This window comes from Frankliniella occidentalis, unplaced genomic scaffold, assembly GCF_000697945.3.
Source record: "Frankliniella occidentalis isolate FOCC.00 unplaced genomic scaffold, Focc_3.1 Scaffold56, whole genome shotgun sequence".
NCBI lineage: Eukaryota > Metazoa > Arthropoda > Insecta > Thysanoptera > Thripidae > Frankliniella > Frankliniella occidentalis.
This window is the reverse complement of record NW_026267186.1, coordinates 1,267,252-1,284,553: the sequence shown is the minus strand read 5'-3', so window position 1 is coordinate 1,284,553 and position 17,302 is coordinate 1,267,252. Positions and strand designations below refer to the sequence as shown.

The following is a 17,302-nucleotide window of genomic DNA, read 5'->3' as shown; positions in this document are numbered from 1 at the left end:
GGGAGGGGGAGGGAGGGGGGAGAGAGGGAATTCCCTTTCCGTATCGCCTTCCTTGCCATATTATCGACTGGACGACGCTCCAACTCCAGGATCAAAGGAGTTCTGACGAAAACAGCACAGGTGCGAAATTTTACCACCCTATTCACAGTACAAAACTATCTTTGTAAAATTTACAACATATTTTGTAAATTACGATTGTCAGAATATGTTGTAAATTTACGACAGCGCCTTCCTGCTCGTCAATGAATTTCAAGTCGATACACACGGTGCTTGTAATTTTATAATTTTAAGCTGTTATTTTACAACACGCGCATCATGGAAAATTTTCCTGTAACCCTTACTACAAGAATTTCTCCCAGTGATTGTTTCGAAGAGACGCGCGTCAAAAGTGCTCTAAATTGGTAACTGTTTCTCTCGTTCCATGTTACTTTGGCATCATCCCGAGCGCCACCTGCGGGCCGGTGTTTCGCTGCGGCGCGGCGCGGTCGCCCTCCAGGGACCTTCACAATCACGGCCGACTCGACCACCGCCAGCAACATGGCTGAGTCTGCAGCAATCACTGTTATCCACTCCACTGATGCCCCCCCCCCCCCCCCCCCCCCCTCTCCCTCTCTCTCTCTCTCTCTCTCTCTCTCTCTCTCGCCCCCTCCCTCACCGCATCCCTCGCCCTTCGCCCCTCGCCCCGTCTCGCTCGCACGAATTATAGCTCTTGTCACGGCCGTTCATTTGTAGATGGAGTTTTCCTCCCCAGGGATTCCCACCAATCACGAGCCACGAAAATTGCTTATCTCCAATGCCGGGCTGCGCGGGCTGACCGGGCGGGCAAGACTTGCAGGGACACGGTCGGAGACGGAGGAGGAGAGGAGGAGGGGAGGGGGAGAGAGGGAGGGGGAGGGAGGGGGGAGAGAGGGAATTCCCTTTCCGTATCGCCTTCCTTGCCATATTATCGACTGGACGACGCTCCAACTCCAGGATCAAAGGAGTTCTGACGAAAACAGCACAGGTGCGAAATTTTACCACCCTATTCACAGTACAAAACTATCTTTGTAAAATTTACAACATATTTTGTAAATTACGATTGTCAGAATATGTTGTAAATTTACGACAGCGCCTTCCTGCTCGTCAATGAATTTCAAGTCGATACACACGGTGCTTGTAATTTTATAATTTTAAGCTGTTATTTTACAACACGCGCATCATGGAAAATTTTCCTGTAACCCTTACTACAAGAATTTCTCCCAGTGATTGTTTCGAAGAGACGCGCGTCAAAAGTGCTCTAAATTGGTAACTGTTTCTCTCGTTCCATGTTACTTTGGCATCATCCCGAGCGCCACCTGCGGGCCGGTGTTTCGCTGCGGCGCGGCGCGGTCGCCCTCCAGGGACCTTCACAATCACGGCCGACTCGACCACCGCCAGCAACATGGCTGAGTCTGCAGCAATCACTGTTATCCACTCCACTGATGCCCCCCCCCCCCCACTCTCTTTCTTCTTACTCCTTCTCCCTTTTCTCTGCAGGAGTTTTGCAACACTATCACGCCCCATTTGAAAACTTGGCCATGCGCACCGATTCGCACCGATTCCAGTGGTGGGTTACCATAGGGCGATACCCGCCTGAAAGCAAACGGGCGAGATAATGACTCGCGTAGCTACTCTTGGCGAATACTCGGCTACAACACTCGCAGATACCCTTTGTAAACAGTCTGAAGGAAGGGTGGGTGGAGGCCCCATCGCCTGAAAGAACGCTGTCAACTCAAAGGACACGGCGTAGGGAGTGTTGACACTTCTCTGACAATGTCACTAATACATATGTCGGTCCCGGTTGCCCCCCGGTTAAGTTCCCGCCTCGGAGGTTTTGAAGAATAACCGCCTACCGGTTGCGGAAGAAAATTCGTGCCCAATTTGATGTCTGGGTCTAGAGAAGAAATCCATTTCCTCAAAACAAAGGAAAGGTGCTAGGACAAAGTTATATACTGCAAAATTTGGACGGATTTCAACAATTATTGCAATAAGACTGCAAAGACAACCATCCTGTCTAGCAAACCAGCGGTGTGTCCGTAACGACTTCCCCTTCTCAGGATTGTGGAATATCACATTATCACACGAACTATCCCAGACGTATCCAGGCGGGGGCTGCAGCCGGCAGCAATAAGGCCAATAATTTCCTCCTCTGACCCTCTCTCTCTCCCTCTCCCTCTCTCTCTCCCTCTCTCTCTCTCTCTCTCTCTCTCTCTCTCTCGATTCCCATCAGCCAAATATAATGGAGCGGAATGAAGTTAAGGCGGCGTAAATAAGACTGACCTGCCCGTCATAATCCGATTGGTGCAGGGGGGGGGGCGGAGAGAAGCGGGGAGAGTAGGGAGGGGAGAGAGGAAGAGAGAGAGGAAGAGAGAGAGAGAGGAAGAGAGAGAGAGAGAGAGAGGTGGAGAAAGAGAGTCCTGGCCCTTCAGCTCCCATACACGTATCGCGGTCTTTCTCTCACACAAAATTGGGCCATTCTCTCTCTCTCTCTCTCTCTCTCTCTCTCTCTCTCTCTCTCTCTCTCTCTCCGGGACCCACCACTTCCCGCTCAGCTGGTCAAGACGAAGGTCGTCCTGCCGCCTGCCGCAGCAGTCTAACTTCACCACGCTCAGCTAGATTAGGGCTGTCAGGTGGAAGTAGCGCGACCTGGTGAAACCAGAAACACAACGTGATCATTGTTTTTAGAACAGTTGGTAACATTTAAAATACCTGTGTTATGGTTTTTTTTTCCGAGGGTCGACAACTCGACTTTTCAGTGTACACAGGAGTACAGTCGGAGTACAACACCCGAGAAAAGTCGGAGTACATCCGGGTACAGCGGGAGTACAGGGAAATTATACCCGGACTAGGAGTGCGCCAGGAGTACTGGGTGTCCAGGATAAGACATGCCAGTGCGTGGTTGCCTATGCGCTGGCTGCAGGGGCTGCAGGCGTGAGGCCGGTCGCGGGGAAGTGGCAGCCCCCCTGCACCACACCCAGGCCACCCACCCCGCGCCTGCAGCCCCTGCAGCCAGTGCATAGGCAACCCACGTACTGGCACATCTTGGCCTGGACTTCCGTAGGTCAAGCCTTGCACACAGGTAACCACGAATTGTCGACCCCTCGAACTTTTCCTCGTTTAGCAGAAAAGTCAACATTTTCGACCCTCCCTACGAACAAGTGGCTATCTTTTTGGGCGTTGCAGACAAAAGGCTATCTTTTTGAGCTTGGCAGACAAACGGCTATCTGCTTTTCTTTGAGGTTAGGGTTGTCCACGTTAATATTGAATAACTCCAGAAGCAAGAGACATAAAATTACCGTGTAAGAAATTTCGTGCTCTGACAACAGCAAAGAACAGTTGGTTAAACACTCATAGTGTTTCATAACCTCTACTGTGAGATATTAGAACCCAAAGTCGCGAGGTGGGAAAAGCAGTTAGCCGTTTGTCTGCCCAGCTCAAAAAGATAGCCTTTTGTCTGCCACGCCCAAAAAGATAGCCACTTGTACGTAGGGAGGGTCGTTTTGCTCTAAAGGTTCTAATCTTAGAGACTATCAAATGCCCAATTGTGCACGAAGCGCACGCCTTGCCGCAAGAGGGTGCCAAACTCGTGTTGTGTTTCTGTATACGCTTGGCACGTATTTCTTGTATTTTTGACATGTATTTGAATGTATTTCTGTGCATTTCTTTTTGTTGATAAGGTTTATTTTGTTGGATTATTTTTTTTGTAATTCTTGTATTTCTGTGTACACGGATTTTTTTGAGTGTGCCCATATCCTTTGCCTTGCCACCATTGCTGGCAAGATGAGCATAGAGATGCTTGCAGAGATGGCGGCCGCCTTAGGCGCACCTGACTGGACGCACGCCGCCCCCGGGGGCCCGCCCCCGCCCCCAGGGGGCTGCCGGGTGCCCGGGCTCTCGCCACGCCCCCCCGAGGGGCTCCGCTGCGCGTCTCTTCATTGGCCGGCCTCGGGTCCCGTGGGGGGGCACCCCGGGCGCGCCCTCCCTGGGGGATCGATAGAGGGCCGCGGCCCCACTGGGGCAGGGCCAGCCCTAGGGCCCGGCCAGGGCAGCGCTGCTGCTCCGCGGGGGGCACGGCGGGCGGCGGGGGCGGGCCCCAGGGGGGGTCGCAGCGCGGCGCACCCATTGGCCGAGGAGGCGCGGGCGGGGCACGGCTTGTACAGGAGAGGCAAGTGTAGGAAAACGTCGTACAGCCTAAGGTGATTTGTCCTCCGCCCTCCTTACTATTTTCTAGGTATACTGTTGTACGTGTACAAGTAAGCGCGCGTGCAGTCGCATGTGCACTTGTTGTTTCGGATTCGAGCCTCAAAATTGGAATATACCAGAATAGTTTGATTTCGAAGCAGTAGCCCATCGGAACCACGCACCGTCCTGTTTCGATTGATTCGAAATGATCTTGAACCAGGGGGTGTATGGCTGCAAGTTTGCTGCTTTTGTTACGTTGTAGAATGTTTGGAGCGAACTGCTCATCACACGCAAAAACCGAGGTGAAATTTGGAATCAACAAAACTTCTGGCTCGGGATAGGCTACTTCTAAATGACAGATGACGTATACAACACTGCTGTTACAAAAAATAAATAATATGACGACCCCTGCAATCCACGCACAAGCTGCCACAGTGAATTTTTTGACTATCACCTATGTATTCGCGCTGACAACTATTTTTTTATTTTATTTTTTTTCGTGATCGTGGGGCTGCCTTGATAGGTCCGGTCTGCAAGTCACGCTGCTAGGCCGGCCCTCCTTGGAGCTAGGACAGGCATCGCCACCTAAAGAGAAAGCTTAAATAAAACATGGTAAACGGATTGAAATTTTTAGCTTTCTCTTCCCTGTCGTTGTATCTCTCTCCCTTTGTCGTTGGTATCAGTCTGTCTTTGTCTCCCCGCGCCCTTCCCAACCTACCCCTTCGCCCCCTCCCCCTCCATTCCACACAGTGCTGGGGCGGTAGACGACCGCCAGAGTAGCTGAGGTGCCATAAAAGGCGAATAAGGGTAAAGCCACGATTGCTCGCTCAACAACTTCTCGCCCCGGCCGCAGCAGGCAAGCGGGCTGCCCGAACCGAGCTGCCTCACCACCATGTAAACAGCGAAAAAAGAAACAAACACAAAAAACAACTTTGTACAGGCGACTTAGGACTGCACCATCAGCAGCGCTCGCTCTGTTGTTTCGGTGCTTTATTTCCCTGATCCATTGGCTTATAAGCACCCTTCGTTCACACTTGTAAAACATATATCAATTCGTTAGGCCAACATACCGTTTCGTTCGGTTTCGTTGGACCAGCATCCCATGTGTAGCCATCACAAGGATATTGTTGGTATTGAAACGAGTCGTCGGATCACTGACACGTTTTTTTGTTGTTGTTTTTCCATACAATCACCCTTTTTACCACCATCCTTCAATGCTATGAGAAATTGGTCTTGGTTTGAAGCAACATGAAATGTTCCAGGTCAACTGTCATGGAAAACGATGAAGAACCTCCTTACTTTATCGGAGCAGAATGAATCCTACAAGAAGGTTTTACAATACCCGATAACGAATGAAAACGCGGTGCATGTGCGTGGGGAGGGGGGGGCATTCCCAGTACACGATCTCTTCAAAGACACGTAGCGTAAGAGAATATGAATACACTAGAAAAACAAAAGTGCTAAGTCGTGCGTTTCCACACGCTAAACCTTTATGCATTAAGTGTGCATAATATTACGGCTTATAAAATTCTGCATGTTTATGCACAACACAATGCATAAGGATTTAGTGTTCAGGGGCAGGGGTGACCAAGTTCGTGCCTCTTCAAAGGCACTAAAGAGCACTGAATGTGATGGAACGTACTGCCTTCGGTAGTTTTAGTGCCTTTGTAGGCACTAAGCCTTTAGTGGCTTTAAAACGGAGACTTTAGCAACTTTGTTTGTTTTTTTTCAGTCTAGAGTACTTGTTCAACTTCGTCAACTTACTTTCTGCGCATGCGCCACACGAAACCGGGAATCACCGGGGATCTTCCCTAAAACATGTTTGTTGTGGAGGTGTAGGGCTCGTCCAGAAAGTACGTCTACTTTTCTCAGAAACGGGAGCTCGACGCCTGCAAGACTCAGGGTAGGCCACCCCGCAGTACACGCATGCACTACAGGCAAGAGGTAGCCTACCTATAAGGCGCTATGAGAGCTTGCGTTCACTGGAAAAATAAAAGGCACTAAACAACACAACACCTTTTCTGGGGCACTAAAGTCAAGGGCGCAGTTTAGTGCCTTTCCTGGGGTACTTAAGTTTCGTACCTTTCTAAAGGCACTACTCTAGTATGGAACTCATATAAAGCTAGCCAGCTAAAGGTGTGAAATGTCACATTTAGTGCCTTTTAAAGGTAGGGATTCGCACCTTTGTTTTTCCAGTGTTGGCTGAACTTTCTGGCCGATCCTACCACAATCAGGATGATGATTAAAGTCAAGGAACGAGTTTGCTCCCGCGTTGAGCTGCCGGTATAATGCCGGTACATACCTTCACGACGTCCTGATGATGGGCGTGTGACGTGGGGACTGGCGTCTGTCACGAGCCGTGACGCGACGTACTACAACGTGCACTTCGTGTCCTAGTGCGTCGTCCTATCGAACCGTACCCTCTCAGCCAGTTCACTGTAAAAAAAATGGGGTAGTTTGAAACAAACTTTGATCTAAAAACACACCTGGCATTAGCCTTCTTGTATCAGATAATTGTGAGTCCAATACTGAGATTTTGGTGTTACAAAGGATCAGCTAGTTTTCTATTTTACTAGCAGTATCTTTCCGTATCCACAGTAGTAAATTTGCTTCTTTTCGTAAGATAGTTCGAGCAAGCAGTCGGAAAGGACAAGGCAGCCAGTTCTCTGACCTACAGCCTACCTTTTCGCACCCGCGGTGTTAAGCACCGGCCGGGAACCTAACCGCGTATTTTTTTTTAAACGGTGCAGAATTTTTTTGTAAGTTACGTATAACCTATAAGTTCACAACACTTTAGTGGGTACGTGTACTCTAGCCTTTGACATGGAGTCCTATAGGCACTACACTAATAAAAAGCACAACGATCATGCGCCTGGGCTGTACAAAACTACAATGGAAATAATGTCTTTCAACGAATGTTTAATTTTAATGCCATTGTAAAAAAAGCGAAAGTGTCCATAGGCATTAAAATTTAGCACCTTTGGACAGTTATTAATGCCTTTGTAGGGGGTGCTAATTTGTAATACTCTTGTAAAGGCACCAAAATCATTTCAGTCCTACCTTTGTTTTTCCTTTTGTAATGTGCCATTTGTGTACTTTGGTTGTAAGCTACGGTTGCACAAAATCCTTCATGCACAACATGATGCGTCTGGAAAGCATTGCTTTGCAAGAATGTAACAGTGTGGGACCACGGGAGAAACAGGTGCCAAAACAACGCAGACACGACACTGTATTGATAGCAAATTTGCATATGCTATCTTTCTTTTCGTGCAGGAGTTCATAGGGAAAAGTCGGAATCTCCTTGACCGCCCCACTTCTGCCGCCCTGCCTGGCAAATCCAACAGAAACGTCCCCAGCCGCCCCAGCCCTTGAACCCTGCGGTTTTATTAGTTTTAAATTTCGACACGCCAGCGCCCTCCTGCAGGAGGACCCCGCGCCTTCGCAAAACGGAGCAGGGGGCGAAAGGGGGAGGGAGGGGGGAGTCCAGCGCTCGGAGGGAGGGGAGGGGGTGATCTAGTGGGCTGGAGTTGGCATAAGTTGGTCGTGCGATCATGGCCCGCTGGGGACCAGTATGACAAATGTTGCCTTCCGACAACTTCGAATTAGTTCCACGACTCTGGGCCGCCCGCCCGACGCGTCGGCCAGTCGCGTCACACAAGGCGGAGGGCGGCCGACAGGGGAGGGACGACGCACGCGTCAAGACTTGAAGGGGTCACGCAGGACTTCGTATGTACTCGCTCAACTTCATTTATTGGACGACGACAGAAAGTATGATACACTTTAATGTCAAATCGGCATCTAAAAATGCCGTCATTTTCGGCCGAATTTCAATCGGTTGGAGGTGTTAGCGACATGACATAAAGCATTTCAAGATCGGTTAAGCTGGCGTGTATTCGTTTCATCGATAGACATTTTAAAAGTCCGTGAATCTGGCACGAGTCTCAACCAGACCCACTGATGCAGTTGATCACCTTGGTGGCTTCGCCGACGTTCTTGATGCCGGCGCAGCCCGCGAACACGTAGGGGTTCTTGTTGTTGGTGCAGGTGGACGCCTTGAGGGCGACGCTGGCGGGGACGTTGGCCTTGCTCACGCACTTGACGATGTTGCTGCCGGTGTTCACGACGTTTTTGATGATGTGGCCGAGGTTGAAGGGGCTCGGCGCGGCCTCCGCGACCTGGTGGTTTGGAGATCATTGAAATGTTTCCTCAGGAAAGACGACGGGAAGCAGGCTCAAGCCCGCGGTCGCATGTCGCGATCATACGGTACCTGCTGACTGGCGAGCACCGCCAGCACGGCCAGGACAGCGACGACAGCGGCACGGCTTGGAGACATGATGGTGCGATGCGGGGCAGCGGGTGCCGACCAGGGCGCAGTGCTCCCTTATACGCTCGTCCTCGTGCACGCCGCTTCTCTCTCGCGCACGTCGAGCGTGACCAACGAGGGCGTCACGATCTTCAGGCTATCTACACTGCTACCAGCCATCTACTGTTCGCCCAATTTGGGCGAAGAACTGGTCCTTTTCTAATAGACCATTGACCATTTCAGGCAAGGTGATAAGAAGAAAAGAATAACAAACCGGAAAAGCACTGCCTTCTACTAATCGCCCCCCACCCTTCGTCCCCCTTCGCCCCTCGCCCAACTGTTTCCCGTTTCGGTTTATTCTTTTCTTCTTCTTGTCACCGAAACTGAAACAGTTTATAGACACAATTTGGGCTAATATAACTGTTCTTTTGATTAAAAAGGAAAAATTGCCTGTTAATGGCCACAAAATTCGTAACTTTTGTTGGTTCACCCACAGTAACAAAATTGTAATTTTTCGGTATTTTCAGTGACACAGCAAATAGGATAGTTGTGCAACATCATCATAACCGATAAGTCAATCATAACTATCATAAAAATTGGCACGAAATTTGCTGCTAATTTACAACTTTATTTTTAACAGTGTATAAGTGCGACAGTCATCGCATCGAGCGTGACTCCGCAGCTACAGTTGCTCGAGTGATTGTGCGCAAACTTAAACTGTTTTTCCGAGTAAACAAGTTCCAAGGCGAGTATAACCATGGGGGTAGCTTCCCATTTTTCCGTTAATTTTTCTTAAAATGTCCCCCCCCCCCTTTCCGGATAGTTTGCGCGGTTTCTTTCACATTTCACACACGTTACAACGCGACGCAGTCGTGCATTCGTGCATGCTACAGATACTCCATGCACAAGGACGCGGGGTAGCGCCATCGATGGCGGATCGTGGAGTACTTACGTCACACCACAGGGTCCGCTGCGCATGTAGGATATCTACCTCGCCTGGCTCGTGGCAACACCGTGCCCGTGGTATCAGGTTTGCAAATCGCAACTTCGTCTGTTCTACAGTGGCCCGTAAGACTGCTGATCAAATTAAAAATAGCTTAATAATTATTTATTTATTTTTAAAGTGGCGGCGAACAAAATTATCCACAGACAGTTAGAGAAAATAAAAGTTTTATTCAGTTATCAGTCTTCCCTCGTCTGTAACGGGCTCACATTAATCTTAAAATCACAGTTTACAGCACTGGGAAGATATTTTCAAATAAAAAGAAACAACTTACAAAAAATACCTTACACACTAGGTATCATTTTCAGCACATAATTCGCTGAAAAAAAAAGTCATTTACAATCAACAATAGGAATGCTCTAAAAGAGAGACAAGGAAATAATTGACTAGGGTCTTCAGTTGACGACTCATGACTGCCACAAACCTGCTGTTGAATCATACAAACTGACTAGATCTCTGCAGGAGAGAACAACACCCCGCACACTGTCTTACAGAAATGCACAAGGACAGTGTCAAAATGAGTTGCTCAAAAATAGCAACAAAAGTCATATAAAAATCGCAGGTCAAAAAAATTAAATATTTATCAGCAACACAATGATCTCAAAAATTCTATGGACTCAACTCACAGATGATACAAAATACATAAATTCACTGTATCCCTTAATTGTCTCTTTTTGTCTAGTCTAGTAATGGAACTATATGCTGATCAATAAAAGATATATTTATGTGCCAGTCAAAATGGTCCATGCCACTAAATGAAAGCAGAGTGACTTTACCAGCCTCATCTAAAGTACGAAGACCAAAACTATCATTCTTGTATAAAGGGTTCTGTCTCATATCATAGACTTCTTCTTTTTCATCATAATATCCAAATTGACTGCAAGAAAAAGAAACAGTAATGTAACAGTATGCAGCATCACAACTAGAAGAAAATTTAAAATGATACAGATAATAAGTATGGACAAGAAATTGATTTACCTAGACTGCCAAGGAGTGATAACACCATCATCTGGCCCACCAACCAGTATAAGTTTCTTCAATTTAGTGAAACCACTTTTGTAACTTTCACTAGAATTAGACAGAAATTGATTGTTGACATATGGTAGAAATTGACTATACTTAAAAAATAGTTCTTGATGGTGTGGATCATTCCAGTAGTTGCCAACAGATGTATGTTGTCCCACATATGAATAAAATAATTCATATGCTGTATGGCATGTTAGGTCAGGGAAGAACAGATGAAGAAACTTTGCTATATAGAGAGAGGAAAACAATATTTGATGAGTTTTACAAATACAACGAATACACGAATGATGAACAACCACTTACTTCCATACTGGCCAAACTGAGGGGAACTAAGAGAGATGAAAGTATGCACATTGTGCTCAGGGTATCTCTCGAGGATTGCTCGAGAAAGTAGACCACCTTGAGAATAGCCTGAAAGGAACAATTATTAAATTAAATGAAAAGAAGGCCAGGACTCATAATGTTCAATTATATTCTTCAGTTAACAGCAAAAGTAGCAGTAAGATATGGTGATGATTAAACGTACCAATTAAATGTATTCCTTCAGGGTGATCAGCTGATATAGCCAGGAGATCCGCCCCCATCTCTTCGACCTGATGCCACATTGGTTCCAGACTTGACCAGCCTGAGAAGCGGTCCGTAATGTAAATAGAAGTTCCAGGATGCAGCTGGGTTGATATCATTTGTTTAATTGAAAAGAATGTGTAAATAACAATTGTAGACCAAGTATTAAGAGAAGCTTCAGGCAACGCTTATAACAGATGTATCGTACCTGGGCAATCCTTTCAGCGATTGGAAGCATAGAGAGTTTTCCAGTCATGACGCCATGAATCAAAACAACTGGCTTGTAACAATGTGCCCAAGAAAGAAAAGTCAACAGGAAGATGGTATTTCCGACGAATGTTTTTAATCGGGTCATGCTGGCTAAATCACGTCCCGACTAGTGACATACAAGTAGAGGCCTGTTACACGTTCTCAAGGCAAAGGTGACTCCACAAAAGTAGCAAACAATCTTCGGCCTTCAAACGACCAAACCAAACTTAACCTCTACAAAATCCAAGACCACCACCTTTTGACACGAACCTCAGAAACGGAAGGATGAGTAGAAATATTTCGGTCTTGACAAATTTTCTCTCAAATTCATCAGCGGTAACTTTCCACCTTCACCATAGATCGCCACTTAAACTTTATGGGATAAATCAGCGTTGGAAAAGACATTACTATCTTTCCCGCAGTAGTGACATTTAAGGTCGAAAAGGTTAAGACACCAGATACACGTATGGAGCTGGTATGAGAAATCGGACGACAACTGCAAATAAGCAGTTCCTTCGTGACGTCCGTTGTGACGTCGTGACGTCTCGTCTGTCGTCTGTTTAGTGTTGTTATTTTGACACCACGACGCCTTGCCTGACTCACTCTCTATCCGAATTTTGATGCACGGGTCCAAAAGAAAGACTGAGACGAGATATGACCTTCGCCCGCTCCCTCGGCTCTGACACTCGGGACACACCCGTCGGCGGCACATCGTGGGGGGTGCCAATTGTTCTGGGAATCCACGCATGACTTCTCGTTCGGCCCTCACGCAGCTTTGCGCGGTTAGTCGGCGCGAGGTCCCCTGTCTGTCACTTGTGGCTCGAGGCCCGAGCGACGAGGTGTCATTCGTCCCCACTCTCCGAATTAACGATTAGTTTCGATTTCCGCCCTCGCGTGCCGTTGTTATCTTCTCCAGCAGAGCCGATCACGCTCCCAGGGAGTGCCAGAGTCCAGCAGACGACTGAAGGAAAATGGCGGAATGGTTAGACGGCCTGGAGAAACTGGCTCCAGGAACTGGAGGATACATCAGGAACATCCTCAGTCCTGAGTCAATCCCTAACAAAGTGCTCGAGTACAAGGTGGACCGCTACAAGAAGTGGGAAGTGTTGTCAAAGGAAGAGGGCCTTTTGCTGTATGGCAACTCGGGCAAGCAGAAATATGAAGTTGTTCTTGTGCCGAGCGTTCCTGTGGAATCTTCGAGCAAAGCATTCAGGTTTGGTTCCACCTTTACCTAATTTAGTGATTTTTTGACTAACTATATATTTTATGCTATCCCTTCCTTATACGTTGCAGCCTTTTCCGATCTGACAATCAGGAACCTGTAGATAAAAAATTCCAGCAATTGAAAGACAATCTTGTTATTGTTGCACCAGTACTTTCAAAAGATGTGAGGATGCTTATTTCATTAGATAATATAATTGTTAACTTTTCTCTTCCTTGCTATTAGGATTAACCATCATGTTTTGTACACAGGATTGTAATGTATCTACAATACAAAAAATGTGTGATGCACTGGAGCTTAATCCTGGCTGGAATGCAGCGCATCTTGCTGCACACTGTGATTTGGTCTCAGCATTTAAATCAGACACAATTTCTCAGTATGTACGCCACACTATAGGTCCATTGATTAATTTTGAAAAATAATCAAACTTTCTAATGTTTAATATTTTTACTTGATCACTTTCTTTAATAGATTTTTAGATGCGGCTGATAGTAACACTGGTGTGTTACCACTACAGGTTGCTATCCAAGCACAAAATTTGCCAACTATTAAAGCTCTTATTGGAAAAAAGATTTCCCTTGAGTGTGTTGACAATGAGGCCAATAGTGTCCTCCATTATGCAGCCAGCACCAACAAGGAAATTATCACGGTATGCAGCTCAAAAATTTGAAAGAAAAAAATCTTCACACATTGTTCATAATTGGAGAAACTCACATTCTTACAGCTTTTGACTTCTGAAGTTGATTCAAAATATTTAAATGAGCACAATGCTAAAGGCCACACCCCTTTACACATGGCATGTCTAGCCGACAAACCAGAATGTGTGAAAACCTTGTTGTTGGCTGGGGCAGACTGCAACATTACCGCTGATTCAGGGAACCGTTTAGCAGGTACTGTTTCCGCACAAGAGCCAGGTATTGTTAGTGACTTGGTTCAGGAATTTTCTGGAAAACTGTATGCTCAAGATATGAAATTTGGAGGAACTCCATTGCATTGGTCTTGCTCCCGAGAAGTTCTTGAATCACTTTTAGAAAAAAAGTGCCACATAAATGCAATAAATTTTGATGGGAGAACAGCTTTGCATGTTATGGTAAGTACTTGAATTTACTTTTGAATGTTTTGAATGTTTGAGATACAAGTTTCTTCATAATAAATCTTACTCAGATTTTACGTAAACGGTTGGATTGTGCTATGGCCCTACTCTCAAATGGTGCTGATCCTAATATTGCGGACAAAGAAGGCAACACACCCCTTCACCTGGCTGTGACCTGTCGATATCTGACAGCTATCCAAGCATTAGTTGTCTTTGGAGCTTCTCTTAATTACAAGTAAACAGCTGATAAAAACTTATCTTTTTTCTTTTAAGTATATTCTTGAACTAATATGTGAACTTACTGTTTCAGAAATCAGAAAGGAGCTACGCCTAGGCATTTAGCTACCAAAGACACATCTTCAGAAGCAAATAAAATTCTTTACATCCTCCATTCAGTCGGGGCAGAGCGTTGCAGTCAGGATACGAAAGGATGTACTTCTGGGTGCTCATTTGCTGGCAAATTTAATGGAACTGCTCCTCCGACACCATTTACTATGTATGCCAGAGAGGCACTTGATGAAATATTATCTACCAATGCCATGGATATTGCCTCATGTCAATCTGGTGAAGCAAAGTAAGTATCTTTATTCTCTTGCAAAACCTTAATTAAAAAAATTTCCTATTAATGTTTTATGTACTTAATGGGTATCATTTTTGTCCGGCCTAGGAAGCGGTCTCATGCACTCTGTTTGGATGGTGGAGGTATCAGAGGTCTAATTCTAGTAATCATGCTTCGAGATATAGAACGAGCAGTTGGTCGTTCAATTGTGGAGTGTTTTGATTGGGTTGCTGGGACATCTACAGGTGGTATTCTTGCCTTAGCGTTGGCTGTAGGTACGTTTTAAAATCAGTTACTTATTTATTGGGTAAAAGTTTGAGTCAGAATATAAGCACTGTCCTTTTTTTTCTAATTCCAGGAAAATCTTTGCAAGACTGCCTTTGTTTGTATTTTAAAATGAAAGATACTACTTTTCTGGGCGTTAAACCTTACCCCAATGAACCTTTAGAAAACATTTTAAAGGATTGTTTTGGTTCAGACACCATTATGTCTGAGATATCACACCCCAAGTAAGTCAAGTTTGCTGTTTGCTTCAACCTTTTACTGAAAATTACTGGAAAGAATCTACAATTGTGTTTCTAATACCAGATTGATGATAACGGGATTGTTGGCCGACCGCAAACCTGTTGATTTGCACTTGTTCCGTAACTACGAATCCCCACTTCAAGTCTTGGGGAAAGAGGAGCCTTCAAATGGTAAATTCAAAAAGCCTCCTTCATCCCATGATCAGTTGGTGTGGGAAGCGGCCCGGGCATCAGGAGCAGCCCCAGCTTACTTTGGGTATTTAAAAAAAAATTAAAAAATCATATTTTCATTCTTACTTTTAAAATTTCTCATGCTTCTAAATTTTTTAACTTGCCTTTTTATTTTCTTGAAATTTGACAGAGCACATGGTCGCTTTTTGGATGGAGGTTTAATTGCTAACAATCCATCTCTGGACTGTTTAACCGAAATACATGAATACAATTTAGCTCTGAAAGCAGCAGGACGGGAGGCTGAAATGGCACCTATAACAGCTCTTGTGTCAATTGGTACAGGTAACATTCCTGTAACAGAGGTAGGTCAAGAGAAATAACTCTGTTGTAGGAAGAAAGAAAATGGTACTGTTTTTTTATATGGTGCTTCTTTTCTTCTCCTACAGTTGCAAGATATTGATGTTGGACGACCAGGAAGTCTCTGGGGAGCCACAAAACTTGTAACTGGTGTTTCCAATATCATTACACTCATTATTGATCAGGTATGAGATCTCTTTTAATTGTTTCTATCTCTCTCTATTTTTTGTCTTAAATAATTTAATTTTGGATAATAATTGCCATATTTTATTTTCAAGGCTACTCAAAGTTCAGGGAGGGTTGTTGATAGGGCGAGATCATGGTGCTCTTCACTTGGTGTCCCTTTCTTCCGTTTTTCACCGTTGTTGTCAGAGGACATAAACATGGATGAAAGAAGTGATGAAAAACTTGTTAATATGGCTTGGGAATGTCAGGCCTACATGCACAGCCAGCAAAGATCTGTCAATGAACTTGCAGAAGTATTAAGGAGATAATCCAATTCTATACAATTTTTTTAACTCTCTTATAAGGAAACTAGAACTTAAGAAATATTCGGTAACAGCTTTTTATATTCTAGTTTTCTAATGCCTTTTAATATTGCCCCTATCTATGAGCACAAAATGTTTGCTTTTGGCTTATGTTCACTCATGAAGCTATCTTTACATGCTCACTTGTCAGACACAGCTGGCTGTTACTTATTGTTTTAAGATTGTTTTTAATTTTTATATCTTTGAGAGCATTTGATAAATTTACTGTTTTTAAGAACTGTGATTATTGCCTACATATATATTTTGTGATCAATTCTGTGCATAAGCAAATAACTTTTTTATCTTCTTTGTGATATTAATTTCTTCTATGTTATAAGAGTGGTGCTTCTTCATTTGTCATCAAAATGTCCAAATCAAATACACTATATTATTTTTAGCTATCTTTATAAAATTCGCAAATAGTGCCTTTTCATTTTGTTTTCTTCCTAGAGTGTTGTTCTCAACTTTCCTTGCTGCCTTGCAGTCAATTTTTATCTTACATTGATCATGTAAAACATATGTGATGAAACTTCTCATTCTTGTGGTATTTACTTATATTTCAAGGAGCCGCAATTTTTCTCTCACGTCAATCAAGCATGTGATGTGTCACTTTTCGTTCTTGTGATGTTTACTCGCACTTAAGAAGGAGCTGCCTTAAGGGTATGGGCTCCACCGATGTAAAGTAAATGGGACCAAATATGTCACCATTCGGATTTACCTTGAAATTACATGGATGAACTGCACAGAAAACGATCTTGGCCATGTGTGTCATTTCTCCCACTCTGGTTTGAGGTTTTCATTCCAAATTCCATCGTGTTTGTGTCAACGCCACGCATCAACGAGCGCGGCGGCCGCGCGGCGCCTTTAAAGGCTGATGACGGGTCGCCCGGTTATCCGTTCTATTCGCCTTGAGAGATTTCTTTCTGGGAGAGGGGGGAGGGGGGGGAGTTCCGAGAGTTCCCTCGAACGGATTATCTCGCAGTCTCGCGGCCCAGATTGTAATAAACATGTACAGGGGGAGGGTGGGGCGTGTCCACCCACAAGGGACACCACTTCTGTGACACGAAGACATCAAAAGGCGTAAGGCGCACTTTCTGTCAAACTTTTCGTCAATTTGGGAAGAATGTCCTATGATGTCAGGTCCCTCTGAAATGTTCCACTGTTGAAAACTACAACAGCACTGGTAAAACAAAGGTGTGAATTCCCACTTTTTCACCTTTTTTTCAAAGGCTCAAAATTCTGCTTCGAATGAGCCTACCGGCTGATAAAGAGAAGACGCAGGTGCGCGCGGGTTTGCCTACCCTCGACTCGGCAGGCGCACGGGTCCTCTCCTCACCTCTCCCCGGACCTGGACCCGTGCGAGGATAGGCAAACCCGCGCGCACCTGCGTCTTCACTGAATCACCCGGTACATGTGATTATGTGTCTGAAGAACGGTGAAAGAAGTAACTGACCCTCAGGAATCTAAATTTCTTTCATATGGGATTTGAACCCCATCACGTGTT

At 45.4% G+C, this 17,302-nt stretch overlaps 2 protein-coding genes across 7 annotated transcripts; one reads left to right on the top strand and one right to left on the bottom strand.

The window, feature by feature from the left end:
- Nucleotides 1-9,656: 9,656 nt before the first annotated feature.
- On the bottom strand, nt 9,657-11,804 carry LOC113202567 (lysosomal thioesterase PPT2 homolog). 4 transcript variants are annotated; one of them, XM_026416857.2, is made up of 6 exons: nt 11,616-11,804; nt 11,305-11,494; nt 11,059-11,200; nt 10,836-10,943; nt 10,485-10,758; nt 9,657-10,383 (listed from the first exon to the last, which is right to left on the bottom strand). In XM_026416857.2, exons 2-6 carry the CDS (start codon nt 11,449-11,451, stop codon nt 10,185-10,187), a joined length of 870 nt encoding a protein of 289 aa, XP_026272642.1. In that variant the 5' UTR covers nt 11,452-11,494; nt 11,616-11,804; the 3' UTR covers nt 9,657-10,184. The 4 variants fall into 4 exon arrangements, with proteins under 4 accessions (XP_026272642.1, XP_026272641.1, XP_026272640.1 ...); XM_026416856.2 differs by having other exon boundaries at nt 11,305-11,472; XM_026416855.2 differs by lacking the exon at nt 11,616-11,804 and having other exon boundaries at nt 11,305-11,608.
- Nucleotides 11,805-11,895: 91 nt separating this feature from the next.
- On the top strand, nt 11,896-16,551 carry LOC113202565 (85/88 kDa calcium-independent phospholipase A2). 3 transcript variants are annotated; one of them, XM_026416853.2, is made up of 14 exons: nt 11,896-12,127; nt 12,265-12,558; nt 12,639-12,732; nt 12,819-12,943; nt 13,039-13,216; nt 13,292-13,657; nt 13,732-13,895; nt 13,971-14,234; nt 14,328-14,494; nt 14,578-14,728; nt 14,808-14,999; nt 15,105-15,276; nt 15,361-15,456; nt 15,550-16,551. In XM_026416853.2, the coding sequence occupies exons 2-14, from the start codon at nt 12,317-12,319 to the stop codon at nt 15,763-15,765; spliced, it is 2,427 nt and encodes an 808-aa protein (XP_026272638.1). In that variant the 5' UTR covers nt 11,896-12,127; nt 12,265-12,316; the 3' UTR covers nt 15,766-16,551. The 3 variants fall into 3 exon arrangements, with proteins under 3 accessions (XP_026272638.1, XP_026272637.1, XP_026272636.1); XM_026416852.2 differs by having other exon boundaries at nt 12,262-12,558; XM_026416851.2 differs by having other exon boundaries at nt 11,897-12,558.
- The last annotated feature ends 751 nt before the right edge of the window (nt 16,552-17,302 follow it).

What these genes read in the sequence shown, in the direction of transcription:
- LOC113202567 (XM_026416857.2), bottom strand. Translation starts at nt 11,451, where the DNA reads ATGACCCGATTAAAAACATTCGTCGGAAATACCATCTTCCTGTTGACT. An exon ending in TCGCTGAAAGGATTGCCCAG is followed by an intron (nt 11,201 to 11,304) that starts GTACGATACATC and finishes ATATCAACCCAG; the next exon opens with CTGCATCCTGGAACTTCTAT. An exon ending in TCAGTTTGGCCAGTATGGAA is followed by an intron (nt 10,759 to 10,835) that starts GTAAGTGGTTGT and finishes CTCTCTATATAG; the next exon opens with CAAAGTTTCTTCATCTGTTC.
- LOC113202565 (XM_026416853.2), top strand. Translation starts at nt 12,317, where the DNA reads ATGGCGGAATGGTTAGACGGCCTGGAGAAACTGGCTCCAGGAACTGGA. An exon ending in GAACAGCTTTGCATGTTATG is followed by an intron (nt 13,658 to 13,731) that starts GTAAGTACTTGA and finishes AATCTTACTCAG; the next exon opens with ATTTTACGTAAACGGTTGGA. An exon ending in GTAACATTCCTGTAACAGAG is followed by an intron (nt 15,277 to 15,360) that starts GTAGGTCAAGAG and finishes CTTCTCCTACAG; the next exon opens with TTGCAAGATATTGATGTTGG.